Source organism: Ascaphus truei, chromosome 7 (assembly GCF_040206685.1).
Source record: "Ascaphus truei isolate aAscTru1 chromosome 7, aAscTru1.hap1, whole genome shotgun sequence".
Lineage (NCBI taxonomy): Eukaryota > Metazoa > Chordata > Amphibia > Anura > Ascaphidae > Ascaphus > Ascaphus truei.
In genome coordinates, this window is record NC_134489.1 from 92584558 (window position 1) to 92612212 (window position 27655).

Genomic DNA, 27655 nt, shown 5'->3' on the forward strand with positions numbered 1-27655 from the left:
ACAGAATTACATTTATTACAATAATGCATTTCATTATCAGTTTAGTAACAATTGTAGGCCATTTCCTCCTTCGTTTAAATGCAAGTTCACACCAACAGGTGCATGTACAAACTGAGGCCTACATAACAATCACTGCTCATTTGGTGTCTTACTCTTTACAATCTCTGGCAAAATCAGATGCAATTCTCACTCCCACAGAAGGTGCTGTGTATCGCTGGCCACACCAAGAAACCTACTGCTATCATTCTCAAACAGCAAATTATATCTTCATACATAAAGTACAACTCAGATTTTTTTTAATGTTTGTATTACTTTTTAGCACTGGAATGAATAAAAAATAAAAAATCTTATGGAACAAAGGATTGTGTTCCCAGCACTCAGAGAAAAAATTATGGAATTAGAATAATGTCATCAAATATAATTTTTACTTGTATATACAGAGATTACACCAGGCAAACATTTCCACGATATTTTAGATATTTAAACAAACTGAATAGCATGTCAGCAATATACATATCACTGTGTTAGACGATACATAAGCACACAGAAGGGTAGGGTGATAGACAGGGAAATAAGGGGGGCAACGTTTCAGGGCACCTAGCCCCTTCTTCTGCTTGTTCCCTTAGATCAATCCGATCCTTTACCCCAGTCTCGGATAACTTACAGAAATGCAGTCTAGATTATTTGATACTAACACCTCCCCACACCTATTATCTCTTGTTCTGTGCGCTTATGTATTGTGTAACACAGTAATATGTATATTGCTGATCTGCTATTCAGTTTGTTTCCATATCTATAATATCATGGATATGTGCTGATGTTTGCCTTGTGTAATCTCTGTATATTCAAGTAAAAATGATATTTTATGACATATTCTATTTCCATCATTTTTTCTCTGAGTGCTGGGAACATAGGGCCTTATGCAGAGAGCATAGAATTTTAAAATTGGCAAATTTCATAAAAAGTAGCTTTTTTGGAGAGTTTTATTCTCCATATGCAGAAAAGTGCGAATTCTGCTATGTTTAACATGGATGCGTGTGGCGAGTTTAAATTGGCGAGATGCGCGCTTCAGAAACGTGTAAAAACAAATTCGCGCCTTTTTTTCCCCCTTTACTATAGGCGGCGAGCGCCATCTTGCCATCTTTTCCTGGCGCGGCAAAAATGCGAGAATCGCGGCATTTTTTGGCGCGAACAGCCGCTTTATGCCGTTCGCACCTCTCTGCATTCGGAGAGTTTTAAAAATGGCGAGATGGAGGATCTCGCCAGCCGCGAGGCGAGTTTTAGCAATTGAAAAAACAAAATGGCGCGTTTTTCAGAACTCGCCATTTTCTGCCGGTTTCTGCGCGAAATTGTACAAAAAATGGCGAATTTCGAAATAACGATGCTCTCTGCATAAGGCCCATAATCCTTTGTTTCATATTGTAACTTTGGATAAAATCAGGGCTCCTCCTTCCCGTGCACCATTCTCGTTTTCCCTTCTACATATGCTTTATTTAAGTGCTGTAAAAACTTTATACTTTCAAAATAAAAATCTTAGTACATAGACCCCTGTGATTTAGCTAGAATGCTAGATCCACAATTTAAATGTCCAGATCACTAGAAAGCCACAAGGGATGATGTCACAGCTTCCTATTGACCCGCGTGACGCTGCACTTTAAAACACTGCCATTTCGTTGGGCACACAAATTCTCTGGCTGCAGAGACTGGCACTCTTATGGAGGTAACTATCTCTGGAAGCAGGGTGTCCCCATAGCTGAAATTAACATAGTTCAGCTCCGGAGAATCCTCAGCTTCAATCATGTAATAATATTTTTTTAAATCGCACAGTGCTACAATATATGTTCTGCTGCTTTAAGCTGTCCACCTTCCAGTGCCTACTCTGAAATAATATTTAGCACTGCTGGCAACATTATTAGTTAGCACTAGCTGAGAGACCCGGCGTTGCCCGTGAGTTAAATAGAGTGGACAGGAGGGGTGGGACAGTGGACAGGAGGGGGGGGACAGTGAACAGGAGGGGGGGGGACAGTGGACAGGAGGGGGTGGGTTTCTTAAAATTTACGGGTCTCTCCTCTCCACTCCCCCTGTATGTTTCTTCGCTCGGCCCTCTCTCTCCGCTCCTGCCCCCCCATGCGTAGCTCCGGTCCCCACCCTAAAGTGTCTGACACACACACAGTGTCCCACACACACACACACACACAGTGTGTCCCACACAACACACACACACACACACACACACACACACACACACACATACACACAGTGTAACACACAGTGTCACACACACACAGTGACACACACACACACACGTCACCTCTCCTTCCGGCCGCCGCCATCTTAGTTACTCCGCTAGGGAGGAAGGGGGTCTTTCCGGCCGCCGCCATCTTAGGCGCCGCGTGGCAGCTGCAGGCTGCCTGGCCACTGCCTGTCCCCGTGCCGGGGAGGGAGGTGAGTGGAGCGGGAGGGAGGTGAGTGGAGCGGGAGGGAGGTGAGTGGAGTGGGAGGGAGGTGAGTGGAGCAGGAGGGAGTTGAGTGGAGCGGGAGGGAGGTGAGTGGAGCGGGAGGAAGGTGAGTGGAGCGAGAGGGAGGTGAGTGGAGCAGGAGGGAGGTGAGTGGAGTGGGAGGTGAGTGGAGCGGGAGTGGAGCGGGAGGGAGGTGAGTGGAGCGGGAGTGGAGCGGGAGTGGAGCGGGAGGTGAGTGGAGTGGGAGGGAGGTGAGTGGAGCGGGAGGGAGGTGAGTGGAGCGGGAGGTGGAGGGAGGTGAGTGGAGTGGGAGGGAGGTGAGTGGAGCGGGAGAGAGGTGAGTGGAGCGGGAGGGAGGTGAGTGGAGCGGGAGGGAGGCAAGTGGAGCAGAGGCGAGTGGAGTGGAGTGGAGAGTGGAGCGGAGGGGAGGCGGGGAGGTGAGTGTGATGGGGGGGGGGAGAGGACAGAGAGAGGTGTGTGTGTGTGTGTGTGTGTGTGTGTGTGTGTTGGACCTTTGGCCCGTCACTCCGCCTCAGGCCAATGAGAGGTGTGCGGGGGCGGGCGGGCCAAGGGACCAATGAGATTTCCCCTAGGGACAGAGGCCATGCAGACAGGCATACAGTGCTTTCACAAATATAGTATAAGTTTGCAGGAGGCTGTTGTCCAAAGAGAAGTTGATATTCATTAATATGAACCTCTTTGATGAAGAAGCACAACCCTTTGAAGAGGATTCCAATTCCAGCGGGAATGAGCTGATCATGATGAGCACCGTGACACTGTCGATAAGGAAGATGACCATGATGATATCTAAAAGGAGTAGGCCCTCCTCAAAGCTGACCGGGTGTTTCTTGGCAATCTCTTTTAACTAGTTTCTGTTTTTCAGTTATTATTATTATTTCATTTTCCAAATGTTTTTTTTAGAATTGTATACTTATTGTAGCGTTTTTTTAATGTTATTTGAGTTTACTGTGAGGTTTCTTTTAAACCATTTTGTTACATTTTGCAATTAGAGTTCTGGCTAATGAAAACCCACATTTTTTTTAGAACCAAAACATTATAGAACTAAAATCAAAACAGCAGGGAAAGTGCCCACCCTTAGTGCCCTGTTTGGCACTATTGAAGTTTAATGAATAACGCCTATCTGCAGTGTGATAAATGAACAATCTTCTTATATTCACATACAGGGTAAATAGAAATAACCTAATTTAATGTATTAAATGCTTGAAAGACCAGATTAAATCTATCAGAAACTGTACCAAATTGATTTTTTATTTATGCTCGACCAGGTGTGGCCAACTCTAGTCCTCAAGGGCCACCAAAAGGTCAAGTTTTCAGAATATCCCTGCTTCAGCACAGGCGGCTCAATCAGTGGCTCAGTTGAAAACTGAGCCACCTGTGCAGAAGCAGGGATATCCTGAAAACCTTTTCTGTTGGTGGCCTTAGGGGACTAGAGTTGGCCTCTCCTGGTGTTAGACAATTATTTCTTAAATGTCATGGGGATGTTAGGATCTGAAGCTTTGGAAATATGACTTTATCATCCAAAGTTCTAACACAGTTTGTGCCTTGCTGTTATCAAGGGAGATAAACGTGCCAAATTGTTATTTTAAAGTAAATAAAAGCTAACCAATAAAGGCGAGTAAAATATAAACACATGCCCATGATAATAAGCGCGGAGTTTGCTTCTCATTTCGCTACTGATTTGAACAGACCAGTGTTCTGTTTTCCCACAGCACCATAATGACCCCACACATACTTTCATAAACTTGTAATCACATAAAAGGATACTTTCACTGGAAAATACATAACTAAATAATCTATTACTTTACATAAACATCTTTCCAGCTAACACAGCCGCATGGTCATGGAAGATGTGTTGAACTGATGGCTGTTTTGTTTAACATCTTTCTAAATTTGGTAATCATCAGGAATCCTCATTTGTGGATAAATGCAACATTTTGCAGTATATAGAGTATAATGCAAAATGAACCATATTAGAAACTATAGTGAAGCAACTGAAAGCCTTTATTACGTCAACAATGTACTGTAAATAGCTGAAATACACAAAGAATTTCCAAACGACATTAAAACACTGCAAATGGGGCAGACTGAGTATATTATACTCATGGTGTCATAAATTGCTACTTGCTGTTGACAAATAAAATAAACACTATCTTAATAAAGGCACAATATTCATTTTAAAACATTTTATAGACATATTGGGTCACTTAGTGTGTGCAATACAATATTTCCCAGTGTATACATTCATATCAATCTCATTCAGCCAGAGAACTAGAGTACTGTATTTATCAAATCTGAGCTAAGTTTCTCTATATAAGTAGACACAAAAAAATGTTTTATGGTGAGTAAAAAAGTTTATAAGTAGGGTTTGTAAAGCTGTGAGAACTGTCCATGAAGTTCTCCAATTTGGTGACACTTACAGTACAGTTTCTCCTCGAAAAACCGACAAAATCCGCCCCCCAAAAAATGCAGACTCATGCACAGGTCACATTGATCATGTGACCTAGTTTAAAAATAAAATAAAACAAAAGATTAAAGAGAAACAATTTGCTCCCTTTATTCATAACACCTATTACATCTTCACAAAACTGAGGAAAAAAAAATAAAACTAAAAAAAATTGTGAATGGAAGCCAATAAAAGGCATATATAAAATAAACGAAACATTTAAAAAATGACAAGATTTCACAATTTGCGCAAATTTTTAGAAAAAGGATAACATTTCACACTTTTTTTGTCATAACCCATGTGAAATATTCGTGACAAAAAATAGTGAACCAAATTCTGACAGTTCGCACATTTCTAGGGGTTTGCTCAGATAACATAATGTTTCATGTTATACCAGGGGACTGGCAACGCTAGATCCCACCCTAATCTAATCCCTTTACAGTAATTCATATCTTAAACTAAAACACCACTCAGCAGTGGAGATGGGGGAATGTGTAAAAGTTCAAATAAAAATAAAATCCAGTCAGACCCTGAAATATGCGTTTTGCTAGAGAGGTGTACAGTAAATAAAAAAAACCCGCTTGTGAGCACATTCACATGTCTCCGACAGGTCTGCACCCTGCCCTTCCCCATTATCTCTTAGCATGCAGTGTTTCCACTGCAGCCAGGGATTCTGGGAAATGACATGCACATGAGCACACTGTGTGAGCTAGAGAGGCGAAAGAGAGAGAGAACAGAGAGAATATGGGACCCTAGTAAAATAGGTTGCGCGCTCTCTCTCCCACCGTCCATATTTTTTGGGTCTGGATGGGTGTAACTGCAACAGGTTTTTTTTATTTTTTTTTACTTAAAGCAACAATAATATATCCCCCCCCCCTTTTATCCCTTCTTTTTTTATTTGTATATGTAAAGTCATCCAAACATCCAATGTTTTGGACCTTCATCAGGGAAGATTTAGCACTGAAACGTTGGAAGTTTGGATCACTTCTTGAGGTTATTAAATGACCGTTTTTGCATTCTATTGAATTTTCTAGTTTTTGGTGTGCTGGGCTACTGCCTGTTTATGATTTATGACCAGATCCTTTTTGCCTTAGCACCCTACTTTATTGCCTATCATTTCTCTAGACCAGGGGTGCGCAAACTGGGAGGGCGCCAGATATTCCAGGGGGGGGGGGGGGTGGCGGTTTTCCAGGGGGGTGCAGAGGTCCCGCGCTCTTCCCCAAGGCATTTAAATTAGATGACGGTGGATCGCGTGAGGCCTCTGCAACGTCCCTTACCTTGTCTCTGGCGACGCGTCACCATGGCATCGTGGCGTAAAATGACGCAGCGGGGTCATGTGACCTCACTATGCTATGGCAACGTGAGGTCACGTGACCCTGTGGCGTCATTTGACGCCGAAGACAATGTAAGGAGGGGGATGCAAATGGGGGGGGGGAGCAGGCAGGGGGGCACAGGGGGAAAAGTTTGCGCACCCCTGCTCTAGATCCAAGTTGCTGAATCTGAGATTTCTTTTGTGCAATGTATAATTCTACATTCTTACCTAAACTGGCAATCATTTGGTGCTCCTGCTATAGATCTGTAAAAATCCTGGTGTTACTAACATAATGGCTGCTTCAATCAGTGTGACTCAGCAGCTACAATGCATCCTTATATTACTGAGGTAACATTATCTATTCTTACAGTTTGCAGCTCAAACAGCTGGGAATATTGGCAACAAATTATTACAAATAGGAAAGTGTTGCAAATATCTTGTACTGCTGTGGAGGTAGGTCAAAACCTGCTATAAAAATGAAAGGATGCTTTAAAAAATCATTAAAAATGGCATTAAGAATTGAATAATACGTTTTTAAAAATGCAGTAAGTACTCTATTATCTAATACTACTGAACTGATTAATTTTTTTAAAACCCATATAATTTTTCACATTTTGCTGCTTTAAAGGCCAAATTTGCAAAAAGCCAAACTTATGACGAAACGCTATTTTCATAGCAGATTTGAACTTTTATGCCCACTTCTACTCTGCAGTAGAACGCTATTCAAAGTAGTAAGCAAAAAGCAAATGAGCGACAAATCATTCTGCCTAAGTAAAGTCTGCAAAGTGTGAGCAAGTCTTCACATTAGAACATCGCATTATTCCGTATAAAAATGGACATATCAACTGTGCTTCTCCAATTTCTCACGGGAGCATGCAGTCCTTCCTATGACTTTTATTTCACTCTCAATTTAAAAAACATTTGTATATAATCCCATGGGTTTACCTATAATTAATTCCTGCCAGGGTACATTTGAGTACTTTTAACATGTGTTGAAAGCATTGGTTTTTGAAGAACTATCCATTAACGACTTTCTGAACTGTAACAATGGATATTGACAGAGCTTGTCAGACTAAAGTACTATTGATTGTTTCACATCATGTGTATAGCAAAACCAATTTCTTTCAAGTGCCTCTTCCTAACTGAAATACATTATAACAGGCTTCCTATCAGTTTATCATAACACCCAAAGTCATAGAAAATAATGCATTAAAAAAGGTTCACAGTGAATAAATGAATCAAGAGCAGCAAAAGCTAAAATGTACATAGCAGGCCATTCATTCCTCCGATTATTGTATACTTTAAAATTTGTTCTACCTACACTTTATACAATTTCAGTACGAATAGTAAAATGTAATTGAATAAACGGTAGTGCATTTACTTAGTAGGCTATCTCGCATATTGAAACATTTGGCATGGATCCTTCAATCTGTTTCCGAGTGTGCATTTTACAGTGTGGATTTTGTTTATTTTTTATTAAATTGACCTGTGTAAAGTACAAAATAAAAAATCAAAGGAAAGAAGCATTCCCAACAAGTGGAAACAGTTTTTTTTGGGCATGTGAAGGATTTGAATTGAAATGTGCCAGCTCCCTTTCTTCAGCATTTTTCTTCCCCAAAACGTGTTTTACAACAAACCTATCAGCAACACCATGTAAATTACAGTGATTGGGCTATGGAACCAGATTAGGAAGGTGGTAATCTGCATACAAACAGTTTTACACATTTTGAAAGCATTCTTTGTGCTGCATGTTATTTGAACATATATATATTTTGCAATTTATAAGAGAGAGAGAGAGAGAGAGAGAGAGAGAGAGAGAGAGAGAGAGAGAGAGAGAGAGAGAGAGAGAGAGAGAGAGAGAGAGAGAGAGAGAGAGAGAGAGAGAGAAACAGGCGCACACCTATTGTATTACCGTAAAAAATATATATTTATGGGACATAAACTTAGACAAATGCCCACTCACAAAAATAGCAATATTTAGAGCGTGTATGAGAAATATCACAATCGACAACCACACGGTCCTCTCGGTGCACCTCGAGATCCCAGCGTTCTCCGACGTCACTTCTCCACGCTATGAGAACTATGGCTTTATGACATGCAGAGTGATACAGAGATATGCATGTTCAGTAAAGTGTGTATCAGCACATTGAAAGAGGACATTCCTGTTTGCATAAACTTCCTGAGATATTCGTAGAGCATAGTAAATTGCAACATTCTTAACAGTGCGATTATCACAAAGAAAGTCATAAAAGATGTGGGCGGCAAAGTTTCACATAGAAGCATGTTTCGGAAGTGTGCTGAGAACTTTTATACAGATGAATAGTGTCTTGTGATGTCATTTTGGATACTTGTGGAAGGGATATTATATCACTGAGGCTGAAGATAGATTTCTCTTCCATTGTGTAAACTGTAAGTTCTTAAGAAAAGACAAATGAGGTACACTGAAGTACAAAACATGAAAAAGAAACGATCATTCTTATACATGGCCAATAATTTTACTGTAATATGACAATCTAATGGCTTAAGTGCTCAGTATTGTCATTATAGTGATGAAACATTGGACACCTGCAACCCTATGTATATTAACCTGATGAACTCAAGAAATCAATTGAAGAACCTTGCTTGAAATTCTGACTAAAAGCCATTTCTCAGTACTGTTTTTCGTGTTCATTTCAAACATATTTTTGGTACCAGCCTTTAAAACTGCATACAGTAAATGTGTATTTACCAACTGAAACTTATGTATATCTCAATTGCAAATGTAAGTATTTCAACTTTATCCCAAAATGTACTTTTATTGTAGCCCCTGCTTATGACCTGTCCTGTTTTGTGTTCAGGAGAACTTTTTTTTATCTATACCAAGGGTGATCAACTCCAGTCCTCAAGAGCCACCAACAGGTACGGTTTTAAGGCTTTCCCTGCTTCAGCACCGCCATTGACTGAGCCACTGTGCTGAAGCGGGGATAGCCTTAAAACCTGACCTGTTGGTGGCTCTTGAGGTCTGGAGCTGGCCACCCATGATCTATACTGTAGTAACTCAGTTGCCTACATTTTACCAGTCTTTTCTTTTCCATGTCTATTTTATTATCTAAAGCAAGAGGGCATGTCCATTGGTGTTAATGCAAAAGGCAGTTAGGTACATTCTTTGATACCGTATGTTCTGTATGACCCTTACTTCTGTTAATGGGGGTATGTGCACCAGCAGTCCTCTTATTAGGGAAGGTTGCCCCACACTCTAATAAACAGATACCAGGTCATTGCAGGAATAAAATCCTAGTGGAAAGAATGTCAAACCGGTTTAAAATTGAGTTACTGCTCTCTTTTTGATAACACTTAGGCCTGGTTTCACTGAAGGTCGATAAATGGGAAAAAACGGTGTTATCGATTTTTAACATCAATTTTATTTATTGACCTATTTATTCACTTAAAGAGATATCCCCAGCAGTAAAGCAATGATAGGCGGCTTTTTACCACGGTGAGATGTCAGTGTCTGTTTTAAACAAGCATTCCAAGCGCTTTTTTCTTTCTTCAAATATTTATTTGACATTTTTTACACAGGATTGAAGCAGGGGGTAAATTAATTTCAGCTCTGAGGATCCCTTGCTTCCGATAATACCTAGCTCCGCAGTGGCTGCCGGTAGCTGCTCCGGCTGAGCTAGCTGGGGTTTAAAATTGCTGCATTACACGGACCAATAGGAAGCCGAACCTGATGACATCACAGCTTCCTATTGGCCCGCAGGGCGTTGGAGTCGTGAAACGTAATCATGTGAACCGAGCAGAGCAGCTACCGGTACCCCTAACAGAGGTAAGCATCTCCGGAAGCAGTGGGCCCAGTATCTGAAATCTCCAAAGATACCCTGCTTCAATCAAAAAAGTTAAAATAAATAATTTTTTTAAAAGTGCTTGGATTGCCACTTTACTACAGCATAGGCAATGAGCATGCAAATGAGTAAGGAGCACCAAATTACTAATTCACATACTATTCGCTAAACTCCGATACGTGGCAAAATCGGATTACTACCGATGGGCGAACTTTTCAAGTTCAAATCCGCTACGCAAGTGGCATTTTCCTCTCTGTCTCTCAAACTAGCCAACGTAGAATAGGTCTTAACACGACCTAATATTAACATTGTAGAACCTATTTATATATTAATCCCTTAGTAGCCATGGACTACAAAAGACTCAATAATTTCACAAATGGACATTAAGCTTCTGTTTTTTTTTTATATATAGGTGTTTGTGTTGTATGTTAACCTTTTGGTGCCTGAAGACATTCCTCCGCATTGCATTGGTAGCCTCAGGCATGAAAGCATAAATCATTTTCTTCCCTTGTGTTTTGTAAGAAATCCCATTACATAACCGTATAGTAGAAAACTGTGATCTCTCCAACCCCTCCACAATGGTATCACTAGGGCTGATTAGTGCTGTTATCTCTGAGATATCACATATTTGCATCAATAGGGCTATTTACAGCTAATGTATTAACACAATTTTATGAAAAAATTATTTTTAATTCCTAAAGAAAAATACTGCAATCCCAGTTTTTAATAATGTCAGATTTTAAAGCAGCTGTCTTGACCTTTAGAAAATGTTGCCCTTAATATCAAGAAGGCCAGGCATGTGTGATATAGTGATATAATTACTCAGGTACACTATAACTTTTATCTTTTACTTTTATTATCATATTTATGATAAACTTTCTCAAAGTATAATGTTTCTGCAACAGATATTGCCCCCCAGGTAATACGCTCTCCATTACTCAGCCCTTCCTTACACTGCAAATAGCCTCCCATGTAGTACTAAATACAGGTGCAAAACCCTTTCAGCCACAAAACAAATGCAACATTTTCTCAAGCACGCAGGCGATTCACCAAGTCGTTAATAGGGAGAAGGAGCGGCTCAGTGAGTAAAGCCACTGACTCTGTAAACAATGACACACAGTTTCAAGCAGGGGAACCTATTTCAGTTGCCCGGTGTCAGCTCCTTGTGACCTTGCACAAGTTACTTTACTTCCCAGTGCATCAAAAACATAGATAGTAAGCTCTATTGGACAGGGATAGTGCAGCATTTAGGAATTTTTACAGACACTGTCCCTGTCCAATAGAGCTTACTATCTATGTTTTTGATGCACTGGGAAGTAAAGTGATGCACGGGCAACTGAAATAGGTTCCCCTGCTTGAAACTGCGTGTTATTGTTTACAGTGTCAGTGGCATTTTGATACTACTGTACTTTCAGGAGTGAGTCATATATAGAAGCACATGCACACCGCTGGTAGGTGCTGGAGGGGGATACTTATCTGCCGGTGCGCCGTATCCAGGGAGGTCCAGACATCCCAGAAGTACTCGAGCAAAGGAATTGGAGCAGGCACACGGTCTTTCAAAAGGTGCAGTTTATTGGGCCACCAAAGGTCCAACATTTCGGCAAATAGATTGCCTTTATCATGGAGAGGGCCCTCTCCTTGATAAAGGCAATCTATTTGCCGAAACGTTGGACCTTTGGTGGCACAATAAACTGCACCTTTAGAAAGACCGTGTGCCTGCTTGCATTCCTTTGCTCTTTCAGGAGTGAGCACATTTTATGAAGATATAATATCCGAGGGGTGGTGCTTAGATGGAAATGGAAAGAGGGTTGATGTGAACTGAATGAGCATATTAATTTAGGATTAAAGATGTGAGAATGTGTCCAAAAGTGGTTTGCTAATTTTTGGGGTGACTTTCGCCAAAGTCCCAAAATTTCCCATTGCTTGAAAATTAGCATATATTTAGCAAAACAAAACCCCACACATCTACTGAAAACTCTCAGTTTTGGCAAATCTTTCTGAGGCCAGATCCTGAAATAGGGTTTTTGCTGGAGAGTAAAGCAAAAGCCCCTTTTCAGCGCCGGGATATTAAATAATAATAACTTTATTTCATATAGCGCTTTTTTCCCAATGGGACTCAAAACACTTCACGATTACAGTATCCTAAATTAATTTGCTCGTTCAGTTCACATCAACCCTCTTTCCATTCCCATCTAAGCACCACCCCTCGGATATTATATCTTCATAAAATGTGCTCACTCCTGAAAGTACAGTAGTATCAAAATGCACTTCTTCCTTTAGTATTTGCAGGTAAATTGGTGCCATGTGTTACATATTCCTATTATTTGTATGTTTCATAGTAATATTACCATGCATAGGATAGCAAGCAAAATACCCGTTTCTCAAGCAAGCAAATCATGTTATACATTTTATTAATTAGTCATGTAGATCATATATAAAGAATTAATTTGCCCTTTCATTGTTCACAGTAACATTTTTATGGTTGAGAAAGATTATATTTGTTCAGAATATTAGTGTAGGTGAAACCTTTTTTATGTGTAATTTTCCTAGCACCAAAGATCTACATAAAACACTGAATAATCTACGATAAGATATATTTAGTCATTAACCATAAAAAAATTAAAAAAAGACGGTTAACTATACGAAAGTGTCATGATAATAGTATATAAAAAGCTGCTGCTTGGCTAGTATCCCACATCTGAACGTGACATAATCCAACAAGCTAAAAGGTATTAGGGAATGTGACATACGTATAACAGTGTATAGATTAGGGGTGGCAACCGCCAGTCTTCTAGGGCCACCAACAGGACAGGGTTTCAGGATATCCCGGCTTCAGCACAAGTGGCTCAGTCAATGACTGAGCCACTGATATAGGCACATGCGCTTTTAACTGGGCCACTGATTTAGCCACGTGTTCTGAAAACCTGACCTGTTGGTGGCCCTTGAGGACTGGGGTTGCCCACAACTTGTATAAGAGATTATCTAACAGAGCATACAAGGTATATAGGTGTAGATCAGGGGTGGCCAACTCCAGTCCTCAAGGGCCACCAGTAGGTCAGAATACCCCTGCTTCAGCACAGGTTCAAGCTCAGTCCAGTGGCTCAGTCATAATGACAGAGACACTGATTGTGCCACCTGTGCTGAAGCAGGGATAGCCTGAAAACCTGACCTGTTGGTGGCCCTTGAGGACTGGAGTCGGCAAGCCCCTGGTGTAGAGATTCATTGTCACCTTTGTATTTCACTTGACCTGTCCTGCATTGAAAGGTACAGCAGTCTGTCCCTTTTTAAATATCTCCCAAAATCCCAAATCAGCAGAGTTCTCCAGTGCCCACAGTTTCCTCCTCACAGCTGTTCCCTATCGTCATTAATTAAATTCAAATCACAGAAAAATAAACATTCAAGTGAACGCACAAAAATGAACTCGTTCCAAAAACACAAAATAAAATCTCTTACTGAGGCATTTCTGAATGATGTGCGTCGCATACACAAAGTAAATTCATTCCAGCAGCAGTTATCTTTACTCATTTGTGACAGTCAGATTCAAATCAGCTTTTATAAACCACTGCAGGTGTTGCCGTTACCAAACTAACTTCATGTTCACCTGTTGTATAATGTGTTTCAAAAAATTCCATGCAAGGATATTGCTCCTTCTCTAGATAAAGTAGTCTGTACAGTGACACATTGTCTATGAAAAATAATATCTAAGGGAATGTAAATGTAGTTTTGTGGTAGTACTTTACCCATGTCATTATGCCTCTTTTTATTCAAGGCAGATATTTATTGTGCTTAAATTGTACAGCATTATAGAGATGGGTGAATAGGTAGCAATCATCCCTACAAATCTGAATATCATTTTCTGCTGAATCTGCATTTGTTTTGTAGAGATCAACTTAGAGGATGTAGTAAACTTTACATACTGTACATGTAATAATAATACGTTTCACATAGCACTATTCTCCCAATGTGACTGTAAGCCCTTCACAATTACAGCATAGTGCGCGGTAAACAGCAAATAGGAATTTTTACAGACACAGTCCCTGCCCCGTGGAGCTTACAATCTGTTTGTTTTTTTTTGATACATGGAGATAAAGGGGCCTATGCAGAGAGTTACGTTCCGTAAATTCACTGTGGTAATAAAATCGCCAATTTTGGCACGTTTTAGTTAGCCGTATGCACATAAGTCCGATTACCTTGTTGACATAGATTTATAAATCTGCCGTTTTTTTCTGGCGTTTACTTTTGCTGATACCTTCGCCATTCTGGTGTGCCGTAATGGCGAGAATCTGTAAACGTTGTTCCTGGAATACCACGTTTTCTTCGACGTGGCGAACAGATGCGAGTTTCACCTTCTCGCCAACGATTCTCCGCTTTTTTATATCCGCCAAAAAAACACGCCGATGTCATACCCATCTCGCCACATTTGCGCACCTTTCTGCATACCTATACCCACTTTTGGCGACATCATGGAGATTACTTCGTTCTCGGACCTCTCTGCAAAGGCCCCAAATTGACTTGCCCAAGATCACAAGGAGCTGACACCGGGAATTGAACGAGGCTCCCCCTGAGTGTCATTGTCTACAGCAGGGGTCTGAAACTCCATCCTCAAAGGCCACTAACAGGCCAGCTTTTATGGATATCCCTGCTTCAGCACAGGTGGCTCAATCAGTGGCTCAATCAATGACAGAACCACTGATTGAGCCACCTGTGCTGAAGCACGAAAATCCTTAAAACCTGACCTGTTGGTGGCCCTTGAGGATTGGAGTTGGCCACTCAAGCTGTTCGAATTTTTCAAAACCTGTAATTCATTGTATTTGAAAGAGAAATAAGGTTAAATATACATTCCTACCCCAACTCATTTCTCACTTCTTTCCCTACAAATTTTCTGGGTCAAGAAAAGGTCATCTCAGTCCCAGAATATTTAGCTATACATATTTAAAGATTCTCCTTATTCTCCCACTAAAAAACCCACCAACCAACATTTTCTTTAATCATTGTATTGTACTAAATGCAGTACACCTACTGTACAGGGGTAATATTACTTTTATAAGCACTTTATACACCTGGAGTGTAAATATACATACAGTATACCCACCCTCTTATAAATAGAGGATTCTATTAAAACAATTAGACACAATTAGATATATAAATCCTATAAGATGTTGAATGCAGTTACTGTAAGGGTGGAATGATTTGTGCTTTAATGAAAATAAAATGGCTCAGACCCATAAGTTTCCCTAGCTACACTTTTTCTGGCTTTTAATTTCACCATTACATCATCTGCAATCAAGATACCGATTTAAGAACATTGCTGGAAAATTGCTTAACTATAGTCTTTGAGAACTAACCCCCGGGTAACTGATCAGATCTGGTCCCAAAATAAAAATCACTGCAAACTAACAACTAGCCGGCAAACACTCACTCAGTTTATTCCCACATTGGTACTGGGATCGTTTTTCCCATCCCTACCCAGGAGCATTGAGGGTAGCTCACATTGCAAGGTTATGTAAGGATGAATATGAATAGCAGGGAGGAGAGTAAGAGATAAACCAAGATAATAAACAGTTTATTGGGAGAAATTCTATCACAATAGTTGCACAGATACAGTAAGTCAAACAGCTCTAGGAAAAGGGAAAACTGCTTATAGGCCTAGTACCAAGTGTCAACTAAGAATGTCAAGGATGAAAGGTTGAAATGGCTGTCTGTGAGTAGGGTCACTGCCTATGTACTTCTTTAACCCAGACTGTGCTGAAAAGCTGTGTAATGCGGCAGGCAAAAGCTTATAGGATTCCATGCTAAAATGGATATGAAGTATGTGTCCTCATTTGCATGTCATTTCCCAGAATCCCTAGCTGCAGTGGAAGCACTGTATGCTAAGAGATAATGGGGAAAAGCAGGGTTGCAGACCTGTCTGAGACATGTGAATGTGCTCACAAGGGATATTTTTATTTGCTGTACACTTGTACAGTGGAGGGTTTTGTCCCTTTTTTAATTTTTTTACACACCATAATTTATATAATGTAAGGATAAATAAGACATTTGGAAACATTTATAGTGTCAGCCATAAGCCTCAGAGTATCCGTCTGAGTGTATACAAAGCTTCTGTATAGCCAAAAAAAACACCTCATAGTTATACAAAATATGTCTGACAGTAAGAACAAACACTAGAATTTCAGTTACCTTAATACAATGTTTAGATACTGTATAAAAAAAGTGTGTCAGGTTAATTGTAATCTATCTTTTCTCGTTATTGCTTTTGATCTATTTTTCCTCGATTTTCTCTAAACTAAAGGACAATATATCGACAATAACTGTTTATGCTATAAATGTGGTTCACTTCTTTACAATAAAAGATGAATGTTTATAGAACCCCTATTTGTGAGCACTTCCTTCAACTTACGCCTTTCAGTGCTGTTTTGAACAATCCTATGGAGACATTAAGATAGACATTTTATATTATATCATGCCCAGGGGATAACTATATGATCATCTTAACAAGGCCTTTCCAGTCTCAGCTGAATAAATATGCATTTTATTTTATTAATCTTCAAACAACTGCAATGAATTTTACCCAGGACTTTTAAAGCAAAGAGAACAAAACAAATACAAATCTTTAGAGAGAGGCTATGTGAAAGGACCTGAGGTGAGTGTTTCAAAGCAAACAGTCCTTAAATGATGTGCAAATGATTTCGGCACTGGGACATGATTTATGAGAGTTGATTACTCAACTGAAACTATAGCATGTTTTAAAATGCTGGGCTTTGAGAAAAATAAATCAGACAGGAAATGGAAACAGTGTTGTGGGGTAGATAGGCCACATATTAGTAACCCAGAGCAATGCACCAGGCAACTTTGTAAGCAATATGTTGCTAGATTCACAATTTGGTTCCTTGGCATATACCTTTGGCTCGAAAGAAAAGTGTTCTGGTGATGCTAAAGATTGGGCTTCTTGGCTATGTATCATGTTCTGTAATCATTTTGTGGGTAAATTAGCTAGCACGAGTATTCAGGAGTTCTTGCAGCCAAATATTTGCCATTAATCAGAAATTGAGTGACCCAGCAAACCTGAGAAAGAGAAAGGTGGTTGCACATGAAAACAAGTGAGTTTCCCTACACCGATGACGCAAGTTTTTTTTTCACATGAAGAATAAATGTTACTGCTTTCAATATGAGAAAAAAATTCAAGCAACATAGCCAACCTTATGAAAGTCAATTCCCGGCTGTGTGCGGTGTATTCCATAACTGCGATACGAAATCCACTAAACAATCAGTCCGTATCCTACAGTAGGCCACACCCATTAAAATCCTGCCGTCATTTTCATATCATCTTATTAGTGCATATGTTGAGTGATATAAGTAAACTAATAAGTAGCTAAGTTTGAGGCTTCTTTCACCAAATGCATATTATGATAGAAAGTCTAGATGCCTTTGTGAAAATATGTATTGAGATTTAACATGCGATAATACCAAATATGATGCATTTATTAGATCTGCGATTTACAAAACTCTATAGAGTGGATAGGTCACGCAAGATAGCATATTTATAATACTAAATTAGGAAACTGACCACTAGCACCATTACAAAAGTCCCTTTTTTGCCATAAAATGTGATCGGTCGGACCTTTACAGTGTATACAATCGTGGAAAGGAGGTTTCTAAGGGAAAAAAAACGGAATATTTCATGCATTATGCTTATTTGCATGCCAGTGCCCAGAACAGTCTGCAGGCTCACAGCTGTGTTTTGAACTACGTTTGAATGAACAGAATGGAAGTTCTATGTACAGTACATGCACACTTTATGAGTAGGGAAGCTTTGTTTTGTAAACTAAATAGTGAAGAAAAATGTCCGCCTCCTTTGTGCATGAGTTGGAGATAATGCAGGCATTATCTTAATAATATGAGCCTCTGTACATACTGCTGGTACTGTCTACTATATAAACACACACACACACACATACACACACACACACACACACACTAGTGTGCTGGATTTAGGAATAGCGGAAGCAAAGGCTTATATTCATGTCTACATTTGCATACTCAAACCCAGATTGATCTTTGGTGCTGCCACACAGCTGTGATGTGACTGCACTAAATGTAACATCTGCTGGCAAAATAAAAGCCCATGCAAATAAAAGAAATTAGAGACCTTCATCAAACTGACTTGGGCATTATATTTTTGTATACAGATGTCATATAAATATATGCCTTCTACAGTTCCTCTGTCTGTCTGTCTATCTGAAATATTGCTCACACACAATACTAATGCTTCTTAAAGGAAAGTTGCAAGTGGCACTTTGTACTTGTAAATTCCATGTGATGCATACATGGTCAGCTCTATATAAGAAATATTAGTATTAATATAAAGAAATGGCTAGTTCAAGATCTGGAACTGGTTTTCTCTGTCATGATGAAAATAGACATTAAATACTGCATTTACAAATGTGGCAGGAAGGCAAATATTAAAAAGTCTTCATACAACATCTGCAATATATCAGCATAATAATCAAAAGAAACAATAACATGCACAGAGCTATATGCATGCCCATTGGCTCCATGGCAGGCTAATATAGTACTTTATACCCTTGATTAATTGTACTGTGATTGGAAATCCCATAGTACTCTATGTGTGCATATTTTTTTGGCTCCAGCCAGCGCTTTATAATACTATTAAAATACAGAGAATATAATAATACAGATCAGATAAATGCATCAATACATAAATGTAACATTGGACGAGTCTTGAAAGAGAGAAGACGAATATTGTAGTGAATGCAGAGCCAACAGAAAGGTTCCGGAGGAAAGAAGCTGAGACTTATTGAGAGGGGAATCAAGTTATCTTCGGAGCAGAGTTTTGAATCGTTTGAATGGTCAAGAGCGGTCGAAGCAGGGAGGTCAATAAGGAGAGCGTTGTAGTAATCCACATGGGTGAGAATGAGGGCATGCATTAACAGTTTAGTAGTAGATGGAGAAAAGATAGCAATGTTGCTAAAAAAAAGAATCAGCAATATTTAGCAATAGCATTAAAGTGAGGGGAAAACGAAAGAGAATATTCAGACGTGACACCTAAAAAGCAGGCTTGGGGAACTGTATGGATTGTAGGGTTACTGACCGTTACAGAAGAGAGCGAATTGGGGGTTGATTTAAATGAGATTATGAGCATCTCAGTCTTTGGCATATTAGGCCATCCAGGATGAGATTGAAATTAGACAGTTGGAGACTTGGGACTGTAGTTCCGATATGAGGTTTCGGTGTGGAGAGATATAGTTGTGTGTTATCTGCATACAGTTCATGTGATATTTGAAGCCAAATTAATTAATACATTAAAAAGGAGAGTATATAGAGAGAAATGGGAAATGTCACAGAACTTTGAGGTATAGTATATGAACAGAATAGGAAGAAGAGTTAGCAATATATACACTAAAGGAATTATGATAGAAGTAGGAAGAAAGCCAGGAGAGGGCTTTAAACCAAACACCAAGGGAGTGGAGTGTGGGAAGAGTAAGTGGGTGGTTAACAGTATCAAAGGCAGCAGACAGGTTACTATTACTTTGTGTTTTGACAAGCTCTAAGGCAAGGCTCCATATCATAGCCTATTTAACTGTTTTTTGTCACATTAAACCTACACAACTATAATAATACTACAAAGGAATGAAGCAAAGGAGAAATGGCTTGACAGCATAATAATAAAAGTCATATTTCTTGATGAATCAGGTGGGGCAAATTTGATGCAATGAACCCTGATAAATTGACGTTTAGACACACACAATACAAGTGCCTCTTTTAAACCGATTTCATGCTGTGCCAACCTGAGACCTTTACATGAAAATGAATAGCACAAAGGGCCGCTTTAATGTAGATGGAATAGAATTTAAATATGCACTTTATAGTACCCAGCATTTGTGTAATAAAAGAAAAACAAGTAACTCTAAGTAAATACATTTTGCCAATCTCTACAGTAGGACATATTGGATCTTCACAGCCAATACTTTTTGGCTCATGCGGTAGTTTATAAAAATGAGCCAAAAATCCGGAACAAAACTTCAATGGTTGACAATATCAGATTTTACTTAAAAATATTGTGTCTTTGATATTTTAATTGAATGTATCATATAAATGTAAGTCAAAATATTAATCTCTATTCAATATTGTTTAAAAAATACTTATTTCTATGAATTTGACCCAGACATTATCAACAATACAATTTTGGAGTTCCAGCTTCGGAACGCTGAATTAATAATAATACAGAAATAATGATTTATTTATTGCAGTGCTGATAGGCAATGCATAAAATATGCAAGTACAATGAATGTCTCCCCAAAATAACAGTTGATCTATTCTGATGCCTGCAGTGAAGCTGATACAATAACTTAAGGACACACAGAGGTCTTAAACTAAGTTATCACCTTCCAAACATATAGGAGCCTACAGTGGGGACTATGCACTAAGCACCGATAAGGCACTTATCAAGGCCTTTTTTCCAGAAAAGCCTACTGCTATTCAGTAAGCCCCAACAAGTCGGCAATAAAAGCCCTTTTCTGCAAAAAAAATTTAGAGTAAAAAACCCGCCAAATGAGCGGCGATAAGCCTCTTATCGGCAGGTTTTCAAACTTGTGCAATTCTAGTAGCCTCGATTAGCTTATCGAGACTAATTGCAGCTCAAGAATAGAGATTTCCACTCAAAATCCTCCCACCAGGAAAAGTTAGCATGAAGGTGGTGAGAAGCTGCTGATAAGCGGCGAGAGGTGACTTAGAAAAAAAATGAATTTTTCCTGCAATGGGTTGATGCCGGAATTTTCCATAGCTGATACCCAATAATATCAGCACAGGAGACTTCCGGCATGAATCCCATGCAATAAAAATGCATTTAAAGGCAACTTCATTACCTTAGAGGCCAACCGCTAAGGCAATGAAGGGGTTAAGGAACAACAGCAGATTTATTTGGGACATAGGGGGTGAGTGAAATGGGTATTGGCCCTTCACTCACTCCCTTTGCCCCCGATAAACATTACAATATGTACTAACCACCCTTACACAACCCACCCACCCCCACATAAAAACATTTGTATTTTTTTATACACAGGATTGATACCAAGACTGGCGGGGGTCTCTGGGTGGTCCGGGGCCCTCTGGTGGTTCCCATGGGTTTCTGGGGGCCTCAAGGTGGTCTCCACAGATGTTCTGGGGCCCAACAGGGGTCCCAGGTGGTCCCTGTGGGTATCTGGGGGCCCTCGAGTGTTCCCCGCGGGTTTCTGGCCTGTGGTACCAATCCTGTTGCAAAGAAAAAATGTGGAATACATTGCAATAAATACACCCCCCTCCCCCATTACATACACTACAGTAATGGTCAAAATAACTATTATCCAGGTATGGATAATAGCTCATTTGCCATTTATTAAATCAAACATTAGCCAGACAGCATAAATAAAGTAAATAAACCTTTCTACTTATCCCTGCCACCATGAATGGCATCCTCATCAGCATACTGCAGGGCCATGTCCTCCGTTGCCAGAAAGAATAAAAGAAAAAAAAACAATCTAATGGCCCCTAACCCCTTAACCACCTTAGCGATTAATAATCGTTATAGTAATTAAGGAGTTAACCCACCCTCCGCTACCCACCCAGGAGGCCTAACAACCCACCCCAGAACGACTATAGCCACCCTGTACCCATTGATTGGCACAGTAGTACATCATACCCATATAATATGAGCATGATAAGCCACTATAGCAGCCAATGGTCACCCTAATCAAAAAGCATGGAGGCCAAAAATACACAATAATAAAACATATACACAAGCACCTAAACACCCCAATTTAATAAATAAAAGCACTAGCCAACAAATCAATTAATTAGTTTTAAACACTAGCCAACAAATCAATTAATTAATAAAACCACTAGGCAACACATCAATGCCCCTACTCCCATGCGTGCGCAAACTGTGCAGTACCTACGTGCACTCCTTTACTTACAACCATCCGGGATCTCCCAAAGATGTGACATCATATCCGGCTTGTGTCTGTGACACCATCGCTTCTCGCGAGAGAAGCTACCGTACATCTGAGATAATGGGAGACCCATAATAAGGAGAAGGGAAGCGAGCCATCTTACCGACCAGCTAACCATGCCAGAAGATCATCACTCCCCAGCGGGTCTGGAGAGCGTAGTGTTTGGACACCGGGGTCAGTTGCTGCTAGCGGGAAGTGTCTGCCCCTGTGATATTATCATATTGTACTGCGCATGTCCTACTTAGGTCTAGTAAGTAGGATTTCAATTTTTGTCTGCCACCGTGAGGAGAGGAGCTGTTTTTAATCATCATTGTTTTTAATAAATGTATTTTTTGTTCATCTCACCTTCTTGCCGAAACCTTTATTAGGGAACTCACCATTCCCCACCATTCCCTACCCCTTGTATCTTTTCAATTATCTTGCAGTATTACACTATGTATTTTTGTTTCCCCTTCTCTTACATGTGCTGAAATTCACCAACTCATCTTCCATTGGATCCAAGGGACTTTGGACATTAAGATCCATTTGTTATGGACACCTAATCAAGGACTTTTGATTCAGGTACCATTTGTATTTCACAATATTTGTTGGTTTATATTTAGTCTATATGCCCATTTATGATATTTTCAAATTGGCGCCGTTATGTAACATTTTTTTTCCATGTCTTTCATCTGGCTAGTGTAGCCAGAGTTACCTTAATATATTGGCTGCCTTTATTAATTCTAACATCACCATTTAGGTTTAGTTGTGATTTATTCAAATCGAATAATAGTTATTTAGAATAGCGCAGCACTTTATTTTCTCTTTTTCTTTTTTCTTTTCAAACAATAAACAGGCAAATAATAAGCAACAATTAATAGAAAAAAGGATATTGCCAAAAAAATTAATTGACTGTTACTGTATTTATCTGTACCCACAGATTAATAGATTATCAGCCAATGGGCAATAAAAAACATAAAAAGAAAAAAAATACAATAAAAAACCTTAAATACATCTACATACAATATTCAATATTCAATATTCAATATTTTCTTACCTTTTAGAATCGTTGACCCTCCGAATCCCAGTGATTCTGCAAGCTCTCGTACCGCGACGTCATCAAAGTCAATCCAACGCCATCCACCTTGAAGATCTGGAACAGGTAACAAAATTCTTCTTTTTTGATCTTCTATCACCGTCTTTTTCTTCATATGTCATTCTTTCTTTCTTTTCTTTAATTTTCTATCTTCATCTGTCAATCCATAGCCCCATGATAAATCCACAACACGATGTTGTCTCGTCGGCTTCTTGAGGTAAAATGAGACGTCAAGGCCTTATATATGGCCTGTGACGTCACATTTTCAGGTCAGATGGTACAGCTTCAATCTGATTGGACACTGTATAATGTGCCCACCTCTTTTTTTTTGTTTGTTTAGGATGTGACGTCATCTCCAAGGGAGGTACGTCATATCCTTAAAACCACACGGCTATATCACATGGTATTACATGGTTGCGATTGTGATTGGTTACATTAGTTCAAAAGGATGTGACATCATCCCTTAAAGTGACGTCACATCCTTTTGAACTAATGTAACCTATCACATGGTACAGCAACCAATGGGATTATCTTCAAGATCATTGACTGTAGCTGCATAATCCGGGGACCCGCTGCTTCCTGAGATACATGGCCTGTTATGGGGTGCCGGTATTTCCTATGCATTTAAATGTCCTTTGTCATGTGACTGTGGGAATAAAATACATAGGCTATACCAGCACCCCATAACGGGGCCTGTATATCGGGCAGCAGGGGATCCCCGGACCAGGGAGAGGCGGCTCTCTCTGCAACAGAAAGAAATCGATGGTGAGCCCTTTTCAGAGAGGCGATCATCACGTCGCCGAACACTCGCCAGTTTTGCAAATGTTGCTATCACAGGTATTCGGGGCTTTATGCATACTGTGATAGTAACGCTGTCAACATGGCAATTTAAATTTGACGGCGATTTTTTTCCCCCGGCGCTTAGTGCATAGACCCCAGTATGTGCTAAGCATTGCAAATGTCATTTTGGCAGAAAATGACGCCCAGAAATCTCAAATTGAATCGCACTCGTGTACTGACCTTATTTTTCTCAATTTGCGTCAAAAATGGTTATCGTTAAATATTTTGCCGCACAGAAATGGGATGTGCTTCATACTTTTCTTTTAGTAGAAAGTGCGTCTACTAGCCTACAGTAGAAGGTTTGTTTATATTGTCAGAATTGTGAGAGTTAAGTGACAATGTATCAATTTAAAATGCATTTGACACAGCTGAAATGTTTCACTATGCAGGTTAACAAAAATTATTACTTTCACAGTATGGCTCGTAGAAATAATATTACACTAATAATTAAAATTTGCTAATACTAGTTGTTGTACATAAAAATACACAAAGTTCTGTTTTAATTTAAATTGTATAAAATAGGATATTTGATATGATGCAATGTGTTAAAATTAATTTCTAACAACAAACTATGCATTTTATGTATTAATTCACACAATCCCTTTCATACATACGGCACACATTTTATAAAGATTTGTACTAATATTTAGCACTGAAATTGTGACCCAAAACATTCAGATATGGTCTTAGTCTATAGAGTAGGCCCCAAAGTTATTATCAGTTCACTTCTCCATCAAGTTATCTTTAAAACTGCAGACCAAGCAATATCCTACATGTGTTTTTTAAAAAAAATAAAATCATAGATAAATCAGTTCTGTACTATGAGAAAAAACTTGTAGCATTTTTTTTAAACAACTCTGAATGACATTTTTTTTATGTATTATAATGTAACAAGTCACACCCCCTTCGTCTTCTGAAACAGGCCCCTGCCCTCTCTCTAGTATTGCACAAGCTCAATTGCATCTAGTGACTGCCTGGTCACATGATCTTCCCCACAGAACGTTGCATCTTTGGTCCTCTTCTGCTGAACTGACAGCCATTTAGTGAACCCCTGAGCCCAATCTTCGCCGATGGATCACAGGGGAACAGATCAATCAGCAACTTAGCTAATTACTGTACTTATCATTGTGTGGATTGTATTGATGCAAATATTAAAGGGGAAAACACATTTAAAAAAATGGCAGCTTGGACTACTGCTTTAATACACACCAGCATTATTCAAATATATATATATATATATATATATATATATATATATATATATATATATATATATATATATATATATATATATATATCTCATACATAGATACATAAATATATGCACAGTATATATATATATATATATATATATATATATATATATATATATATATATATATATATATATATATATATATATTTTTTTTTTTATTTAAAGGTAATTGGTTAAAATAAAAAATGGCTGAATAGCAACAGTGTTTTAATTGTGAATGTCTGTTACAACAAAGCTAATGAAAACCGGTACTAGCAAAAATTAAAATTAAAGAAACAAATTGATCTTCACTATACAATCAATCAATATGCAGGGGATGGGAGGTAAAGGTGGCTCACCTTCAAGTGTTCAATGCTTATAACAACTAATAGCCAACTGCAAGTCGGAACAGAGGCACTGGTATGAAATACAGTACAATTTGTTCCTACATATTAACCATAGACAATGAGCATTTGCAAATATTTGAATCTGCATTTAAAAATAAAGTAGATTCCACCAACTAAATAGTATTAATACAGCCACTTTTATATAATTGTAAATAATGTAAGCACATGTGCAGTCCAAGTTTAAATACAAAATGTATTACTAGAACATGTTAAAGTACATATATGTGTGCTGAAAACATTAACGCAATACTGACTTTTTATGATATATTAAATAAAATAAGCCAATTAAGTGCTCTGCTGTAAACATTTTACATACAAGTTCTGTATGATATGCAAACTATCGTACAGTAAATTAAGAAACATGTCTACATTTAAAACCTAGTTTTAAACTGGGGTGAGAGTTTGGCTTTCTTCATTATATTTAAATAAAGGATAGGTAAGTGTTCAGTAATTATTACATGTGTAGGTCGTTTAAAATCTGTAATGCTCTAAATTAATATTTCTAAATATCCTCTTTTTCTTCTTCTTCTTCTGTGTAGGCAAACTGGACAATGAAAGCACCACCTGTTAACTGCTAAACAATGTGTCATGTACATTTTCATGCCAAATTTTTAGAAGTCATTTTTGGCTCTGTCGTTTTGTAGTCCTGGCTATGATACTTTGTTGTGTGATCATAAAAGAAGCAAAATCCAAAAGCAGGGTGCAATTTACAAAGTTTTTCGTTTTTTTTTTTTAACACAAAACAAACTGCAAAACCTACATTTGTAATGTGTGATGTATTTTTGACTGATCAACATCAATTAGACAAGAAATCCTCTAATACTTCAAAGGAAGAAAATATGTCTATTAGTTTTACAGTACATGTCCCTTTTACAGTAGATTTTTAACCCAGTAAATTCCATGATATATTAAACATTTCCTCAATTTAAAAATGAATTGTAATATATTATAGGAAGCACAACATTTTTATTTTTTGTTATTATTGTTGTTACCTTATATGTTTTTTCTGAATATAACTAACTCATTTTTAATCCTCTGCTTCACTCACATTGAGAATGCCATAGAATTGTAAATATAATGATAGCATAACAACCTACCGACCTTTCTAAGATTCCTATTTTCACAATTGATTACATAACGGTATACCCAATGTAAGGGTTTGTTTCTAAAAGCTAATAGCTTTAATGTCCATGTACCAATAATGAATGTTAAAAACTCTAAAAAAATCTTTAGTGAATGGCCCCAACTTTGTATGCTGAAATCTAGTAAATAGAGTAATGAGATCTACCAATCTATTCCAATGACAGAGTAATGGGACGTACCCATCTATATCAATATCAAATACATACTCAGTGATTTTCTTTGTTCAGCTTTTTGCTCTTTTGAATCAGCTCCCAGATGTAACAGCTCTGTGCTTGTAGACCTCCGAATGTTAACGCTCAGCGATGGAAATTGTTGTTCTTTTCCCTGGAAGAAACAGACATATTTCCATGTACACAATAACCAATAAACACATGTATTGTATGATGTGCATTCCTTTCAGCTACAGTATTTTGTGGGGTGAATTGAAAAGGTTACTAACTTGTTTGCAGCATACACTACGAGTGTTTTTTTATTTTATTTCAGATGCAACAAAAACAAAGACAGGTAAGGTACTGTAGAAGTGATACCTTTAATAGCAAACATGTGGTTAAAAAGAGTGCAAGCTTTCAGGACCACAAAGTCATTTTTACACACAGCGTATTTACATAATGTAAAATGATGCATTTGCTACTGTAGTTTGCTACCATGCTTCAAAGCAAATCTTCTGAGATTTTTCAGTGTATACTGTACAGTATGACGTTTTCACTGTTCATGGGCTGAAAATGTCACCTAAGAAAATGCAGTTTAGGTCACATACCTACATAGTTAGTGCAAACCTTATGGACTATAGAATTATGAAATCACGCAACATATGTGTAGCCTGGAGCTCCCGCAGCTCCTTGAGACCCCCCTCCCTGCGGGCAGCTCGATCGCGGGTGCCGAAAGACCCGACGGC

General features: G+C 38.8%; 1 protein-coding gene across 2 annotated transcripts in view; it reads right to left on the reverse strand.

Annotated features, from left to right (window-relative positions):
- ARHGAP15 (Rho GTPase activating protein 15) overlaps positions 1-27655 on the reverse strand; it is a 491379-nt gene that overhangs the window by 227390 nt on the left and 236334 nt on the right. For both annotated transcript variants that reach the window (XM_075609463.1, XM_075609462.1), the window contains one exon: positions 26967-27084. In XM_075609463.1, the coding sequence (XP_075465578.1) occupies positions 26967-27084 (118 nt within the window). The remainder of the gene's footprint in view (positions 1-26966; positions 27085-27655) is intronic.